The following is a 19,160-nucleotide window of genomic DNA, read 5'->3' as shown; positions in this document are numbered from 1 at the left end:
TTTAGAACCGATTTTTTTTTCAAAAGGGGGCGTGTCCAGCCACTTACGCCTGTTTTGCAAGTTTAGGCAGCAAAAACTTATTCCAAACTAACTTAGAATGGAGTAAGTGCATATTTTTGTACGCTCAAAAAAACCTTGCCTACACTTAGAAAATCAGGCGTAGGTTACAAATCCGGCATAGGGAACGAGGGGAGGGGGGGGTTTAAAAAAAAAAACTCAACACTTCACTTTTACAAATGAAGAGCCATCATCAATGATAAATAAACCAATAAATTAATCCAAATAAATTAATAAAAAGTTTTAAAAAAATTAAAAATCACAATAGATTGAAAAAATTATTTCTACTCACCTACTGCAGCACCAGCGAGAAGAGGGGAAGAGATGATGATGGGGGGGGGGGCGGTGGAGGGGAGGAGAGAGGAGAGAAGAAGAGAAGATGATTGAGGGTGGGGGGGGGTAGAAGGAGATGATGATGATTGGGGGTGGGGGGGGGGGGAGAGACAGGAGGAGGAGGAGGGAGAGAGAGAAGAATAATATTTGGAGGGGGAGGGGAGGGAGGGAGAAGAGAGGAGAGGAGAGGAGAGGAGAGAAGGTGACGATTGGGGGGGCGGGGAGGAGGAGAGAGAAGGTGATGATGGGGTGGTGGGGGGAGGAGAAAGAAGATGATGATGGGGGGGGGTGCGGGGAGGAGAGAGAAGGTGATGATTGGGGGGGGGGGGGGGTGCGGGGGAGGAGAGAGAGAGAAAACCACTATTTTGTTTTTGTGGAAAATAGATGAAATCCCTAATATCCTATTTAATAAAAATGGAATTAAACTTAGGTGATGAAAAGTGACCCAGCTGAGCAACTATTGGAAGAAAAAAAGGTCACCATCAATATGGGTTTAATTAGCACACTACAGTAACAACCACTCACTTGTATCTTACTGATAAATACAATTTATAATAATTTGATACAATATTCCAAAAGTAAATGTCAACTTCCAGAAAGATAGTCTGTCACATGAATTGAGAAGGATTGGGGGAGGGGGCATCAAGACACAAGTGGTCTTACTGTACAGAATTTTGAACCTGGAAGCATATTTCAATTCTTTTGAAGGAGATGCCATAGGGAGACTGAGTTGAGGCTATATAGTGGCCAAAGGCAAAAACAAGCAGTTCTAAATACACCCAAGTTAGAGAACCAAGGATAGGTAAAAAACCAACATTGAAAAATGAAGAGGCCAATACCAGAGGTAATCTAACATTATACCCAATTTGTTTAGCCTCCACTTACAAATGAATTATGTCCAATTAGAGAAAAGGCTATTTTGTGCACTACAGTATCATTAGAACTGACAAATCAAGACAAAAATGCTTTACAGATGCACACAAATTATATCATGCAGCAGTCTTGCATCAAAGTAAACCCTCTGACCTAATATGTGGCCATTGTATCAGTAGAATCAACTCAAACTTTCAGGTAAATTACTACTTGCTGAAAAACAGCACCATACACTCTACTGAAATATGCATTGAAATGGCTTTACCCAATTACAAAATAAACTAACTGAGATCTACAGAAAGGAAGGAAGCACTACACACAAAGTAACTTTTGTTCAGAGGAAATGCATGACAGGGCAGGTAACATTTCAGCACTGCTTTCCCGAGACAAAATGAAGCTGTGGTCTAAACTGCAAATTAAAAAAAGTTGGCAACAATAATAATCTACTAGTTGAAAAATCAACTAAAGCTTTTAAAAGCTTTTTACATACCATGCAAAAGGTTTTGAAAAATAATACAGTTAACACTAAAACACAAGTTAACATGAAAAGGCCAAGATGACTTAAAGAAGAAGCCTTTTTGGATTTCCTTGCACTAGAATTGGTGCTGATAACAACAGAAATTAAGGAACTTTGATCCCATCAAAAGGAATCGAGAAAAAAAAAAAAAGTGATTTGCACAACTACTTGGAGGACTAAAATTGTAAAATAACCAGTGGTTCCGACGCTCTGATTTGCATGTGCAAGTTAAATTAGTAAGGAATCAGCAATCACTTTCTATTGGCAGTGCACAGATTTAGAGGGTGCTGAAGAAGCAGTGCACAGTACTAATCCAGTTTTATTCATGCCGGTATGATCTGGGATAAGATTTTAACCATAATTGTTCATTAACTAAACAAGGCACGGTTTAAAAATTTGATTTCCAACAGAATCACACTTATTTCAAAGCATGACAAATCTAAAGTTGAAACTATGCATTTTAAAATACCTGTACCAATTTATACTAGTACAACTTGAGTGTTACGAGTCATACACTCCCCCATACACTAAATTCTCAAAATGGCCATGAAATTAGAAAGGTATTAAAAGAGATACTGTATACTAAACAGAAAATGCCACTGTGTTCAGAGCATGTTCAATTATTTTAAACAGGCATGATCTAAACTTAAAAAATCAAATGCAAAAATGTGTCACAAAATTGAATACACAAATAGGATCATTCCAACAGTGCATATGCAGCACTGAATCCCCCAACTTCAAGTTCTACAACAAAAAGCATTTAAAAAAAAAATATAGCCCTGACAATTCTATGTTTTCCTTATATGGTTTTTACTTTAAATCCATTAGATCTCCCGCTCAGTGTTTCGATTGTACATAGGAAAGACACTAAATAAAGCTAAAAATATGACCAACACTACTGAAGGCATCTTGTTATTTTGTTAAATAAGTACTCTGCTTCATAGCTAGTTACTGATATTAAAAATCACCACCTTTCTAAAGCATTCACATGTCACTGTTCCCAAATTAGAGTACTCACTTACCAAGAGAGGCTTCAAGACAGGTATGCGCATTAACAATCTCTTTTGCACTCAATGTTAGAATTAGGAATAGAACATTTTGGGCATGATGCAGGTTAAAGGTTTCAATGTCAACAATGTGCATCAGCCTCAACTATGGAAGAGCAATCCCACTGCGCCAGTTTGACAGTTTTCCAACACCCACATCATCATGTGGTCTTTCTGACCGAGATTGCTAACCATGCAATTGGTAAATTCAACACAGTTCTGTGCTGTGGACCACCCATGCCTGCTAACAACTAGATTGAGAGCTAGATTGTCTAGCTAGAATGGCCCTAGTACTACCCACCACACAGAACAGACTGAATAAGTCCATATATTTTTTTTTAATTCTCAAGAGGTCAACAACCCTCAGCAAGACAGCATTTATTGCCCACTCCAGTTGGGCAACTAAGGGCAATAGGAGTCAACCTGGCCAACATTTATCCCCCAACAAACATCACTAAAATGGTCATTTATCTCGTTGTTTGTGGAACCTTGCTGTATTCAAGTTGGAAAGGGGAAAAGGGAAGGAAAAGATTTGCATTTATATAGTCTCAGGTCCTCCCAAAGTGCTTTACAGCCAATTAAGTACTTTTGAAGTGTAATCACTGTTGTAATGTAGGAAACGCAGCAGCCAAACTGCGCACAGCAAGCTCCCACCAACAGCAATGACCAGATAATCTGTTTTAGTGACATTGATTGAGGGGTAAATATTGGCTAGGATTATCATCATCATCATCATAGGCAGTCCCTCGAAACGAGGATGACTTGCTTCCACGCCGAAAAGGGATGAGTTCACAGGTGTTTCAATGAAGGTCCTGATATTCCGAATCCCGAACTACATCTTGAAGTGGGCAGGGGGGGGAAAAGAGATGCCTGTGCATGGATTTTTTTAATGTGTGGTGGCTGTTGCACACCACCACACGGGCTTGACAGAGCAGGATCTTGGTCTAGTGACAAGGATTAACCAAGACGACTGGAGACCTGCTCTGCTGCACAGACCGAGTGCGCACACATATCACAGTGTGGGCTGGCCCGTGCTGCCCCTCGGCCCTCACCTCTTGTGGGCCCCGAACTCTCGCCTCTCTTGGGCCCCGATCACATCCCTCTACAATCTCTCGCCACTCCTTAACACAATAATTGAATCACATATACCCACCCTTTCAAGCACCTATTTTGATTATAGGGGAGGCTAATCTACATGTATAATTCAGCTCTTTTATTAAAGCATCTTTTTACCATTATATAGCATTGCAACAGAGCATATTGGAGCATTGTCACAGCTGAGGGTACAGGCTCAACCCCACACAAATATAGGAAAAGAAAAGCGAGAAAAGATTGTGCTCATAGGATTACTATATAGCCTCGTGCACCACCCTCCCCAACAGCTTGGAATGCCAAGTAAATAAAGTGAACAATCTCAGAAAAACATGCCCAGTATGGTGTCCGTTGAATGTTGATCGAGTTAAGTACAGTGATTCAGCTGTACCTTGTACTAATCTCTGTAGTCAAAAACAAGTATGTTTTGGTGATGTCTTGGGTAACCATTGTCTCCAGGGGTTTGTTTGATTCCTGTCGAGAGTTGAGGAGGAATATTCCTGTTTTTCTGAGATTGGTCACTTTTTTACCGGGGATAACTCCTCTGCTAAATAACGTTAACGGGATGAATATTAATCCCGAAAAACGGGTGAGTTGGGGCTGGGAGAGATGCTAAAATTTTTTAAATCTCAAACTCGAGCCACCACCAGAACACCCATTTCTGGGTTTAACGGAGGTGGGACAAGGGCTGGGCAGCCAACCCGCTCCCAGGAAGCAGGTTGGCAATTGAAATATTTTCATGAGGCTAGCATAGAAACAGAAAATAGGTGCAGGAGTAGGCCATTCGAGCCTGCACCACCATTCAATAAGATCATGGCTGGTCATTCACCTCAGTACCCCTTTCCTGCTTTCTCTCCATACCCCTTGATCCTGTTTTAACCTGGCCATTTGGGTTAGGAAACCGGCAGCTGAAGGGAAGCGAGGACAGCTTCAGTAAGAAGGCAAGCGCCTTTGCAGCACTGCTTATGGGCCAGGTGGAGTAGGAGTGCTGCCCCCAACCCCCTTCCCTGCCCCCCCACCCTCAAACAATCAGACGCACCAAATACCACCTGCATTGGGGATTGGACTCTCCCAGGGTCGAGGATCGAAGCCGCCCCACCCCCCCACGGGCAGCAGGCTCCTTATCAGGCTGACTTCCGGCAGGGAACCCGTTAAGTTGAAGTCACACACTGTAGAGTTAAAATTCCATAGCATGCGGGGAACCCGTATGAAACTCCGCCCCCCTCCCCCTATGTAACCCGCCCGTCAATATCGGGGCTGTCATTTCAGGCCGATGAACTTTTGTCAGAACTGGTAAAAGATGAGATGGAATAGGTTTTAAGCAAGTAGAGACAGGGAAAGACTGGGTCGGTAGGTAGAGGAAAGAACAAAAGGCAAGGTCTGTGATAGGATGGAAGGCAGGATATATTAAATGACAAAAAGATGTAAATAAACAAAAGAGGAACTGTAAATTGCAACAGTAGAATCATTACCAGCATAAGCTGTCCAAAGAAAGAGCAGTGGTTATGCTTTAATCAATCCTGTCTTCCACCCCATCATGGATCTTCCCTTTTATCCTTTCTTCCCCCACTCGCCACCACCCTTCCCTTTCTCTGTACTTTCTTAAAACCTGTTGCATCTCTAACCTTTTCCAGTTCTGACAAAAGATAATCAACCTGAAACTTTAACTTTGTTTCTCTCTCTACAGATGCTACTGTGTATTTCCAGCATTTTGTTTTTAATCTCAAAAAGTATTACCTATAAAGCGTTTTGGGACATCCCGTGATCATAAAAGATGCTACATAATTGCAATTTATCTCTTTCGTGGCCATTTTTCTGGTGCCAGCTTACAAATTGCCATTGTTTGCCATGGCGGGATTTGACCTCTGATTACTAGTCCACTACACGACAGCACCCAGTACTAGGAGGGTGTGCATCCTCCTTCAAGTAATGGCGGCACAGATGATTAGCTTCAGGATATCATGACAGTTTCTGGGGAAACTGGTATTGACTTGAAAAACTCTGTGCCGGTGATCACATACAAGTTTGGCATTGAAAGAAATCTAATTTTTTGGGTCATATGGGACACAGCATTGTGCAGTGGCCCAAATGGAAACATGGGTGCCATTCACAATCTTCTGTATTCTGGAAAAGTTAGCAGATTTGTTGAATTGTTACACGCTCTCATGTTGGTCAGTGACATAAGTGTAAATGCATTCTCTCTCCTAAATAATTCATGGGTAACCTCATTGATCAAGCTGTGCAAACCAAGGTGACCACTCCAAAAGCATTGTGCATAAAAATTGAGGCCATTTTGATTTTGGATCGCCACTGACAGTGCCATATGGGTATTTGTTGTGTGACTGTCTTCCCTAATGAGGTAGCACAGCTTGGTCACTGCCTTCCTGCCTTAGGCACATCTGTACTGTCATTGCCAAGTAGCTGTGCCTGGTTCAGTGTACCCACTGTGCAGCAGATGTGCTTTGCATGCCATCTGACAACACAAGCTGTCCTTTTTTGCTCATACTGGTTCTCCTCGGCCAAGTATATTTGCTAGTGGAGCAGTTCCCATAGTGCTCAAAAATCTAAAATGTGGGAAGTAGTTTGCAACTTTTCACCTTTCAATGCAAACTTGAGCAATGCCTGTTCCATTTGTGTGAGATGAACACATCGAACAATTCTTTAGTATGGGAATGTGCAGCGGTTGATTCCAGAGCTGAAGGGGTTGACTTGTGAAGATAGGTTGAGCCTATACTCATTGGAGTTCAGAAGAATGAGAGGTGATCTTATCGAAACATATAAGAATGAGGAGGCTCGACAAAGTGGATGCAGAGGGGATATTTCCACTCATAGGGGAAACTAAAACTAGGGGACATAGCCTCAGTATAAGGGACCGCCCATTTAAAACTGAGATGAGGATAAATTTCTTCTCTCAGGAGGGTTGTAAATCTATGGAATTCTCTGCCCCAGAGAGCTGTGGAGACTGGGTCATTGAATATATTTCCTCCTCATCGGCAGTCCCTCAGAATCAAGGAAGACTTGCTTCCATTCTTAGCACGAGTTCTTAGGTGGCTGTGTAGTCCAATACAAGAACCACAGTCTCAGGTGGGACAGATAGTCTTTGAAGGAAGGGGTGAGTGGGACTGGTTTGTCGCATGCTCTTTCCGTTGCCTGCGATGGATTTCTGTATGCTCTCGGCTCCCGGATGCACTTCCTCCACTTAGGGCGGTCTTTGGCCAGCAGCACCCAGGTGTCAGTGGGGATGTTACACTCCATTCAGTGAGGCTTTGAGGGTGTCCTTGTAACGTTTCCGATGCCCACCTTTGGCTCGTTTGCAGTGAAGGAGTTCCGAGTGGAGTGCTTGCTTTGGGAGTGTTTGGCATGCGAACTATATGGCCTGCCCAACAGAGCTGATCAAGTGGGGTCAATGCTTCAATGCTGGGGATGTTGGCCTGGTCGAGGACACCAACGGTGCGTCTGTCCTCCCAGAGGATTTGTAGGATCTTGGAGACATTATTGGTGCTATTTCTCCAGCGACTCGAGGTGTCTGCTGGACATGGTCCATGTTTCTGAGCCATACAGGAGGGCGGGTATTATTACAGCCCTGTAGACCATGAGCTTGGTGGCAGTTTTAAGGGCCTGGTCTTCAAACACTTTCCCTCAGGCAGCCGAAGGCTGCACTAGCACACTGCAGGCGATGTTGGATCTCGTCGTCAATGCCTGCTCTTGTTGATAGGAGGCTCCCAAGATAAGGGAAGTGCTCCACTTTGTCCAGGGCCATGCCATGGATCTTGATGACTGGAGGGTGGTGCTATGCGGCGAAGACAGGCTGGTGGAGGACCTTTGTCTTACTGATGTTTAGCGCAAGGCCCATGCTTTTGTACGCCTCAGTAAATACGTCGACTATGTCCTGGAGTTCAGCCTCTGTGCGTGCGCAGACGCAAGCATTGTCCTTAATATATTTAAGGCGGAGATACAGATTTTTGAGCAATAAGGGAATAAAGGGCTATGGGGAGTGGGCAGGGAAGTAGAGCCGTCCATGATCAGATCAGCCATGATCTTATTAAATTGCGGAGCAGGCTCAAGGGGCAAAATGTCCTGCTCCAAGTTCTTATGCACTTGTGTTACCCTCAAGTGCTAACCTTCCTACTCAATTGGTCTTTGATATGAATTGAGATAATTCGTATTCAACCTAAAAATTAGTGCCACAATTTGTATCGAATGGGCAATGGACAGTAACCAACTGCGATGCAACAAACAACTTGTATATTGCTTCACAAACGCATATTCAGACAAAAAATAGATTACAGTCCCGAATCACTCCTCATTAGAATGCTCTAAACCTCAACATTGTAACCATTCCAAACAGAGATGTACAATGTTTTTATGAATAACTGAAAATGTACAACATCTAAATTTGCAACTATCTTTTACAGGTGGGGTGGCTGTGCGGGAAGGAATGAGATAGAACTTTCAATCTGTTCCATGGTATTTTAACTCTTAACATTACATCTAAAATTATCTCACTTTAATCACAAATATAAACCTGCCTTTGCGTCACAGAAATCTTATGTAGTAGTGTTTTTAAAAATATTTCACTTTTGCAAGACAAATCCAAATATTCCTCTCTCAAGCAGTACTCAATACTGGAAACAATTTGTAAGAAGATATGCTGCTGTAGAGGACGATGTTTTGTTCCAGTATAATTTCTGTCTCCATGTTTTCCAAATGCTATCCCACAGTCACTAATTTCCACACTTATCGCTCACTAAATTCTCACTAGCTCTTACTGCTACTGAAATCATTTTTTTCCATAACTGCTTGCTTTCTGGACAAGAAAGTAAAACTCTGCAATGGGAAGTGTGACCTTCAAATTCTCAGCATGATAAAACTGCTCAAGCTATGGAGTTGTTTAATCAATTCAGGTATTAAGCTGCTATGGTAAATGCACTTGCTGTAGAAGCACATGACTTAAAGGGATGGTGGTAACTTGTTTAATTGGTTGAAGTATGGGAGGCAGAGAGTAGTAATAAACAGATGTTTATCTGACTAGAGAGAAGTATGTAGTGAGGTTCCCCAGGGGTCAGTCTAGCTTTTCTTGTTAAATACAAATGACCTGGATGGGTATGGGGAGCACAATTGAGGTTTACGGATGATTTGAAACTTGCCAACGTAGTAAATAGTCAGCAGGATAATAGAAAACTTCAGGAGGACATAAACAGACTGGTGAAATGGGAAGACACATGGAAGATGCGATTTAATGGGGGTAACTGTGATGTGATACACTTTGGGAGGAACAACATAGAGAGGCAGCATAATCTAAATGGTACAATTTTGAAGGGAGAGGGTGCAAGAGCAGAGGGACCTGGGGCTGCATCTCACAAATCTTAGAAGGTGGCAGGGCAAGTTGATAAAGCAGTTAAAGCATATAGGAACTTGGCTTTGTAAATAGAGACATTGAATACAAAAACAAGGAAGTCATGCTAAACCTATACAAATCTCTGGTTAGGCCACAGCTAGATAATTATGTACAATTCTGGGAACCACACTTTAGAAAGGTGTCAAGGCCTTGAAGAGGATTACCAGGATGATACCAGTGATGGACTTCAGTTTTGTGGAGATTGGAGAAGCTGGAATTGTTCTTAGAGTAGAGAGATTAAGGAGATATCCAATAGAGGCATTCAAAATTATGAAGTGTTTTGATGGCGTTAGTTGGGAGAAACGGTTTCCTCTGGCAAGTTGGTTGGTAACATAGATTTAAAATAATTGGCAAAAGAATTATAGGGGAAATTAGGAGAAAGTTTTCCAAAGAGATGGTTTGTTAAGACCAGAAAGGGTGGTGGAATCAGATTCCATAGGAGCTTTCAAAAGGCAAATGGACATGTACTTGAAGGGGACTAATTTGCAGGGTTATGGAGAAGTGGGACTAATTGGCTTGACGGGCTGAATGGCCTTCTGTGCTGTAAGATTTTATGATTCTAAAGAACTTTAACTGTTGTGTCTTGTTATAAGGAAATGGCAAGTACGAGTAACGGAAAAGGTTGGGGAAAGGAGTGCGTTCAACCAAAATACATAAACCATTAAAATTTCAAATTTAGCATCGAGGCTTTACTGTTCATTATATTTGGAGTCAGATATTTTGAGACCATCCTTAAGACCCATACAATAGCACAATAGTCAAAGTTTACTCTGTCTTGATATTCTGAGAGCGAGTAATTAGAAGCACAATTAAGTTGGAAAACATGTTGCAATTACTATTTTATACTACTTTTTAAAAATCGAATTATTTAATATGCTAGATCAATTGCTTAGTCTACAGGGAATAAACAGCTTAAGTCTTCCTGAATATAAATATATCGCTAAGAAAATCATTCACAGGACAATATGCATTCTTTACTCTTACCGTGTCAATCATTCTACGAGCTTCCGCTTCCTCTGTATTGGAATTTTCAAGTTCAATAGTGTATGTTCCTTTATCACTTTGATCATCATCGTTTTCCTTTGTCGCAGACGGTGAAACTATTGTTTGTTGTTCCAGCTGTTGACTTTGGTTCAGTCTGTGTCCAGTGCTACCAGAACTTCTCAGCTGTGCTATCTGGGCAGATACTAAAGGAACTGATGGTTCATCAGATTTTTGTTTTTGTAAATGTTTGGTTTGATGAAGCTCATGTACACTGTGTGATGATTTGGCATGAGGAGGACTTGGCTGAAGTGCAAAAGAAGCGGTCTTCGATTCTGCTATGTTAGCTTTTGCCCTGTCTGGTTTTGCAGGTGGAAATGGATGAGGACCTTCTTGGGGTATGGCCGCTGCGATTTGTGTGAATGAATAGGATCGTCTCTTGCGTGGGTTATCTTCATCAAAGAACTCAATCATAAAGGCAGTCCTACTCATTGAAGGACCCTCATGGGTCTTTTCTGAAATTGCAGACTTCTGATGAAGCCTCTGTTGTTCTGCACGATACATCCTCAATTGATCTTCAAGTGCAGCATGTTTGTGAGCACGCCTTTGGTCATTTCCATTTTCTGTATCACTCTGCGTTCCATCGTCATGTTTACTTCCTAAACAAGAAACCAAGTATGAGAACATAATTTCTAAAAGCCCATTGAAATATTTGCTTGCATCTATATGTTACGTGAAATAAGACCATGGCAAGACAGCATTTAGCAAATACTCACAAATATGCAATGTCAGATTTGGTGTGTGCTGCAGAGATGGTCACAAACACTACGCGACACAGTCTAAACAATAATCCTTTAAGTAACTGGATAATAATTCAGGGACAGAACTGAGTTGCTATTATTCTCCAAACTCTCTCTGTTGTCCAAGTCTCAAACTGAGTTGCCATTATAGCAGGAATGAGCTAGTAAGACCAGCTGCACCATTCTTGCTGTGTGTACATGCTTACCAAGCCAAGGCTAAATTATTACTTACTGGTGGGGGGGGGGGGGGGGCGGCGCAAGAGACTGAGGGAGAACAATTATTTTCAAAATGAAAATGGTTAAATGTTGCAGCAAAACGTTAAGAGGCGCCTAATGTCATTAAAAATAAAATTTTCAGCCCTTTCTATTCGTGAAAGTGGTAGTAATTTCAACACAAATAGAAATGACAACGTTTACCAAATATTTTTTTTCCCAGTGGGAACCATGTCCTTTTAAGAAATCCCAGTCCCGTGTTTAATATGCTCTCCTCTGTCCATCAATCACATTTCCTTGACTCTCTCTAAAAGCATTAACTTAGCAATCAATAAACATACTACAAAACATAAAAATTAATTGATGAAGTCTACAGGCTGTCTCACCCTTCTGCAAGTGACAACAGGATGATTTCTTAAGGGGAGGGGAAGCAAGAGGAAATGGATATAAATAAAAAGTTATACATCAAAAAAAAACAGGTAGCATTTGCTGAATTAAAAATTAATAGCACTGATTGTTGGTTCAAAAAGTCCCAATAGATTGAACAGACCTTATAAAGAAGTCAACAGTTTGATTTATACTGTAGAGAAAGGAAAAGTGATTTTTATTTTGTCCCAAAAATCAATTTTTCTATGGAACATGCAATGATCCAGACTCTCAAATATATGTCAAAATGTTAAGCCCAACGGTTCAGTTGAAGACTAAATTCACAAAGGATGGTCAGATTTTAGCAATTCAATAAAAGTATTCCAGATATCAGAAACATAATATCTAATTGTGAATTTATTCAATAAAATATATTTGAAATAGCTACTAAGTGATAAATAAATAATGCAATTCATCATGCATGTAAGAACTTGGATATTATCTGAACCTCTTAACTTAAACTTACCCTTTGAGCCCTGGGCCTGCGCTCTCTCGTTCTGCTGCCCTGACATATCTAAATATTCTTCTGGGTTTACTTTCTCGATCGTGTTAAGTATCTTACATACTTTCATAAAGCCCCTTCGAAGACCTCTCTTTTCTTCCCTTCTGTTTGAGGCTAAAGAGCCCTGGCTTATCACATTGTTTTTCAAAAGCTGGAGTTGGTCAAATGGTATTTTGCAAAGTGCACACAGCTCTCAGTGATTGAAATGCAGCTGCTTGACTGCTCGGTTTAGCATCCTTGCCAATGCACTCAGTTCTCATGTAACAATAGCAAAGAACACGATCAGACAGAACAAAAACCAGACAACTTCCTGCTAATGGAAATAGGAATCAGAAACTCGGCTTTCATCTTTCCAAAAAATAAAATCTTTTTGTAAGGACAAATTTAACTGTTGGGGAACAGACTTGGGCTCTGAAATTACGCCTTGGGATACATGTGGATGAACACCAGATTCACTCATCTGAAATTCCTCTCACCATCATCCCAGCAAGGCAACCACTCAGCTACTTTAAACTGGTTAAAACCAAACAGAAAAAAAAGCCCAAATAAACATGACAAGCATTCTTATGCCAGTATACCACTGAGCAATTTTGGGGTATTTTTGTGCTTAACTGCTCTCATCCCCCATGTTAATATGAAAGTAATTTAAGAAAAAAACGTTTTGTCAATTGCAGAATTTTTCATCTCAACTATGGGTGACCACCTTCCTGACTTTAGAAAGGAAGCAAGGATTGCTTTTAAGTTGCAGCAAGGTTAAATTTTGGAAAATGATTGTTGTAACGTGATTCTTTTCTGGTGGGAGAAGAGGATTTTTGTTACAATATTGAATACTAATGTTCATTAATGTGTTGGGCACTAGATTCTACTTTCTGTAGTTTCTCAAATCGGCGGCCACAGACATCAGCAGTTGTCTTTTTCCTGCAAGCTTTTATTGCTCCCTTTTCCCTCCATCAATTACAAAAATGCAATGAGTATGTCTTATTTTCCTCTCCATTGGTGGTGGCGATCGAGGGGAAGATTTGGTTACTTAAGTTGAAGAATGTTACGTTGCCGTCAGTTCATTGGATATATTCAAGAGGGAGTTAGATATGGCCCTTACGGCTAATGGGATCAAGGGGTATGGAGAGAAAGCAGGAAAGGGGTACTGAGGTGAATGATCAGCCATGATTTTATTGAATGGCGGTGCAGACTCGAAGGGCTGAATGGCCTACTCCTGCACCTATTTTCTATGTTTCCATGTTTTTCATGTTGTGATAATAGTTAATGAGATGAGAAATTTTTATTTTAACCAAGTGAGAGGAGAAATGAGCTATTAGCTGCACCCTTTTAGTTCCATCATTCTTCAGTTCTTTACTCATTGTAAACTTCCTCAGAATCTCTTTTCCATTTCATGTGTGCAGTTTGCCTTTTTGATTTAAAAAAAAACTGACCTCATCGACATTTTTCTAAGCCTTACCACATTCTACGCTTTCCTTAAAACACTGATCATACCTACCCTGGCCTCTTTGTTTAGCAACTAAGATCTATTTTATTACCCTCCTATTTTGACAAAAGCATTGAACATTTCACCCTATACCTGGTAATGAATATACCTTTATGATAAGTTAGGAAACTGCAATTTGGTTTATACCAAGCGGACTATTCTACATCAAAGGTTCCCGAGATGAAACACCTCAACACTTCCGGTTTCGAACTAGGAAAGCATTTGTGACATGCTGTTTTGTCTCAGCATTTTCGGCCTATGATATAAATGTAAAATGACTTATATTGACTGATGAACTGCCCTGAGAATAATAATAATAATGAGAAGGAGTAATTTTTTTTTTTAAATAAAAGGACAACATAAAACTCCTGTATGTGTGACTACAAATCAGAGGTACTCTTCAGTCAATCCTGGAGCTGTCACAAGGTACTTAAAAGGTTTGAAATACTTTTCACCAAGCAGCTTAATTGTATTTTGACATTTCAGATGTGTACATACATCTAGTTGTATTGAAATATTTTGAAGCCAAGCCATCTGTCAGAATGCATGTAATTCCACAGATAGAAAAATGTAATGACAATTGACAGTTAGAAGACATCACATTGTCAGCTTGATTGATTTTAGTGGTCATATGGTCAAGCTAGATATACTTTGAATGGAAATCTTTAAAGTCAGCAATATAAAACTACACATTAACCCTGTGCTATACTAAATGTATAAGAACACCCAGATAAGCTTCTATGCGGTTTTCATTTGTTGATCATCAAACCATGCAAAGCTAAATTTTGAATTTGAACACAGCCAATTAACTGGTGATCAGACTAATTGATGTTACATAGAAACATACAAATTAGGTGCAGGAGTAGGCCATTCGGCCCTTCGAGCCTGCACCGCCATTCACTGAGTTCATGGCTGAACATGCAACTTCAGTACCCCATTCCTGCTTTCTCACCATACCCCTTGATCCCCCTATTGGTAAGGACTACATCTCACTCCTTTCTGAATATATTTAGTGAATTGGCCTCAACAACTTTCTGTGGGAGAGAATGCCACAGGTTCACCACTCTCTGGGTGAAGAAGTTTCTCCTCATCTCGGTCCTAAATGGCTTTCCCCTTATTCTTAGACTGTGACCCCTGGTTCTGGACTTCCCCAACATTGGGAACATTCTTCCTGCATCTAACCTGTCTAAACTCGTCAGAATTTTAAACGTTTCGATGAGATCCCCTCTCATTCTTCTGAACTCGTGAATACAAGCCCAGTGGGTCCAGTCTTTCTTGATATGTCAGTCCTGCCATCCCGGGAATCAGTCCCGTGAACCTTCGCTGCACTCCCTCAATAGCAAGAATGTCCTTCCTCAAGTTAGGAGACCAAAACTGTACACAATACTCCAGGTGTGGCCTCACCAAGGCCCTGAACAACTGTAGCAACACCTCCCTGCCCCTGTACTCAAATCCCCTCACTATGAAGGCCAACATGCCATTTGCTTTCTTAACCGCCTGCTGTACCTGCATGACAACCTTCAATGACTGATGTACCATGACACCCAGGTCACGTTGCACCTCCCATTTTCCTAATGGGTCACCATTTAGATAATAGTCTGTCTCTTTGTTTTTTTCCACCAAAGTGGATAACCTCACATTTATCCACATTATACTTCATCTGCCATGCATTTGCCCACTCACCTAACCTATCCAAGTCACTCTGCAGCCTAATAGCATCCTCCTCGCAGCTCACACTGCTAACCAACTTAGTGTCATCTGCAAATTTGGGGATACTACATTTAATCCCCTCGTCTAAATCATTAATGTACAATGTAAACAGCTGGGGCTCCAGCACAGAACCTTGCGGTACCCAACTAGTCACTGCCTGCCATTCTGAAAAGTACCCATTTACTCCTACTCTTTGCTTCCTGTCTGCCAACCAGTTCTCAATCCATGTCAGCACACTATCCCCAATCCCATGTGCTTTAACTTTGCACATTAATCTCTTGTGTGGGACCTTGTCGAAAGTCTTCTGAAAGTCCAAATAGACCACATCAACTGGTTCTACTGGAAACATCCTCAAAAAAATTCCAGAAGATTTGTCAAGCATGATTTCCCTTTCACAAATCCATGCTGACTTGGATCTATCATGTCACCTCTTTCCAAATGTGCTATGACATCCTTAATAATCGATTCCATCATTTTACCCACTACCGATGTCAGGCTGACCGGTCTATAATTCCCTGTTTTCTCTCTCCCTCCTTTTTTAAAAAGTGGGGTTACATTGGCTACCCTCCACTCCAGAGGAACTGATCCAGTCTATGGAATGTTGGAAAATGACTGTTAATGCATCCGCTATTTCCAAGGCCACCTCCTTAAGTACTCTGAGATGCAGACCATCAGGCCTTGGGGATTTATCAGCCTTCAATCCCATCAATTTCCCCAACACAATTTCCCGACTAATAAGGATTTCCCTCAGTTCCTCCTTCTTACTAGACCCTCTGACCCCTTTTATATCCGGAAGATTGTTTGTGTCCTCCTTAGTGAATACCAAACCAAAGTACTTGTTCAATTGGTCTGCCATTTCTTTGTTCCCCGTTATGACTTCCCCTGATTCTGACTGCAGGGGACCTACGTTTGTCTTTACTAACCTTTCTCTTTACATATCTATAGAAGCTTTTGCAGTCCATTTTAATGTTCCCTGCAAGCTTCCTCTCGTACTCTATTTTCCCTGCCCTAAATCAAACCCTTTGTCCTCCTCTGCTGAGTTCTAAATTTCTCCCAGTCCCCGGGTTCGCTGCTATTTCTGGCCAATTTGTATGCCACTTCCTATCCCTGATTTCCCTTGATAGCCACGGTTGAGCCACCTTTTTTATTTTTACACCAGACAGGGATGTACAATTGTTGTAGTTCATCCATGCGGTCTCTAAATATCTGCCATTGCCCATCCACTGTCAACGCCTTAAGTATCATTCGCCAATCTATCCTAGCCAATTCACGCCTCATACCTTCAAAGTTACCCTTCTTTAAGTTCTGGACCATGGTCTCTGAATTAACTGTTTCATTCTCCATCCTACTGCAGAATTCCACCATATTATGGTCACTCTTCCAAGGGGCCTCGCACAACGAGATTGCTAATTAATCCTCTCTCATTACACAACACCCAGTCTAATATGGCCTCCCCACTAGTTGGTTCCTCGACATATTGGTTTAGAAAACCATCCCTTATGCACTCCAGGAAATCCTCTTCCACCGTATTGCTTCCAGTTTGGTTAGCCCAATCTATATGCATATTAAAGTCACCCATGATAACTGCTGCACTTTTATTGCATGCATCCCTAATTTCCTGTTTGATGCCCTCCCCAACATCACTACTACTATTTGGAGGTCTGCACACAACTCCCACTAGCGTTTTCTGCCCTTTGGTATTCTGTAGCTCCACCCATACCGATTCCACATCATCATGTTCTGATATATATCTATATACCCATGACATTTCATAATCACCTGGTGGTCATAAAAAAAATGGAAAAGGTGATCTTTAAAAAATCCAACATTATATTAAAAATATTTCACTTTGATGCACTTAGTCATGAATCACATTAGTTGGTGTTCTGGCATAGAAATCAAACAAAGTATTTTAACATACTGGATGAACTGCACCAGAATAGTAACCCTATTAATACAAATCACTTAATGGGTAAACATGTAAAGTAATGATGCTGGGTGAGTAAAATAAAATGAAGTCGCATCCATTTACTCCAGGATTTAATAGTCCTTTCAAACTTCACACTCAAGGAAGCAATCAATAAACCTCCAAAAAATAAACAACTTACATTTCTAGAGTGCCTTTAATGTAGAAAACTGTTGCAAGTTTCTCAGAGGCATAATCAACCAAAATTGGATGCTAAGCCAGAGAAGAAGACATCAAGAGCAGCAACCAAAGTCTTAAGGAGGGTCTTCAAGGAGGAGAGACAGAGAGGTTTAAGGAAGAAATTCCAGAGCATGGGTCTTGAGACTGAAGGTACAGCCTCCAATGTTGGGGCAGATAGGGTGAATGCACAAAAGGCTAGAGTCAAAGGAACAAAGTTCTGGGGTGGCTGTATGAGATTACAAAGATAGGGAGGAGCAAGATCATAAAGGGACTAAAACACGAGAATGAGAATTTAAATTGGGAGATTGGGAGCCTACGTATATTAGCATGGACAGGGGCGTTAGATCAGCAGTATTTGGTGTGGGATTGGATATAGGTAGCAGCGTTTTGGATGCGATGAAGTTTACTAAGCATTAAAGATAGGTCAGCTAAGAGAACATTGTCATCTTCATACTCAACTATTGCAAAGGATGGATAAGTGTTTCAACAGCTGATGGGCAGAAGTGGGTAATGCTTTGGAGGTGGAGGTAGATAAGCACAAGAAACAGGAGCAGGAGTAGGCCACACAGTCCCTCGAGCCTGCTCTGCCATTTAGCACAATCATGGCTGATCCGATCATGGACTCGGGTCCACTTAGCTGCCCTCTCCCCATACCCTTATTGGTTCAGAAACTGTCCATCTCGGTCCTAAATTTATTCAATGACCCAGCTTCCACAGCTCTGAGGCAGCGAATTCCGCAGATTTACAACACAGAAGAAATTTCTCCTCATCGCAGTTTTAAATGGGTGACCCCTTATTTTAAGATTATGCCCCCTAGTTCTAGTCTCCCCTATCAGTGGAAACATCCTCTCTGCATCCACCTTGTCAAGCTCCCTCATAAACCTATACGTTTCGATAAGATCACCTCTCATTCTTCTGAATTCCAATGAATAGAAGCTCAACCTACTCAACCTTTCCTCATAAGTCAACCTCATCTCTGGAATCAACCCAGTGAACCTTCTCTGAACTGACTCCAAAGCAAGTATATCCTTGCGTAAATATGGAAACTACGCAGAATTCCAGGTGCGGCCTCACCAATACCCTTTATAACTGTAGCAAGACTACCCTGCTTTTATACTCCATCCCCTTTGCAATAAAGGCCAAGATTCCATTGGCCTTCCTGATCACTTACTGTACTTGCCTACTAACCTTTTGTGTTTCATGCACCAGGACCCCTAGGTCTTTCTGAACTGCAGCACTTTGCAATTTTTGCTCCATTTAAATAATAAATTGCTCTTCAATTTTTTTCTGCCAAAGTGCATAACCTCACACTTTCCAACATTATACTCCATCTGTCAAATGTTTGCCCACTCACTTAGTCTGTCTATGTTCTTTTGCAGGTTGTGTGTCCCCACCTCACACATTGCTTTTCCTCCCATCTTTGTAACGTCAACAAACTTGACTACATTACACTCGGTCCCTTCAATCAAGTCGTTAATATAGATTGTAAATTGTTGGGGTCCCAGCACGGATCCCTGCGGCACCCCACTAGTCACTGATTGCTAACACGAGAATGAACCATTTATCCTGATGATCTTTGCGAT

The 19,160-nt window shown here is 41.3% G+C and overlaps 1 protein-coding gene across 11 annotated transcripts in view; it reads right to left on the bottom strand.

Annotated features, from left to right (window-relative positions):
- The window catches only part of cep170aa (centrosomal protein 170Aa), a 190,719-nt gene that overhangs the window by 101,069 nt on the left and 70,490 nt on the right, over positions 1–19,160 (bottom strand). For all 11 annotated transcript variants that reach the window (XM_070889228.1, XM_070889224.1, XM_070889226.1 and 8 more), the window contains one exon: positions 10,301–10,956. In XM_070889228.1, coding sequence (XP_070745329.1) covers positions 10,301–10,956 — 656 coding nt within the window. The remainder of the gene's footprint in view (positions 1–10,300; positions 10,957–19,160) is intronic.

This window comes from Pristiophorus japonicus, chromosome 9 (genome assembly GCF_044704955.1).
Source record: "Pristiophorus japonicus isolate sPriJap1 chromosome 9, sPriJap1.hap1, whole genome shotgun sequence".
NCBI classification, from domain to species: domain Eukaryota; kingdom Metazoa; phylum Chordata; class Chondrichthyes; family Pristiophoridae; genus Pristiophorus; species Pristiophorus japonicus.
The sequence above is the reverse complement of the archived record's forward strand: the minus strand, read 5'-3'. Positions and strand labels throughout refer to the sequence as shown.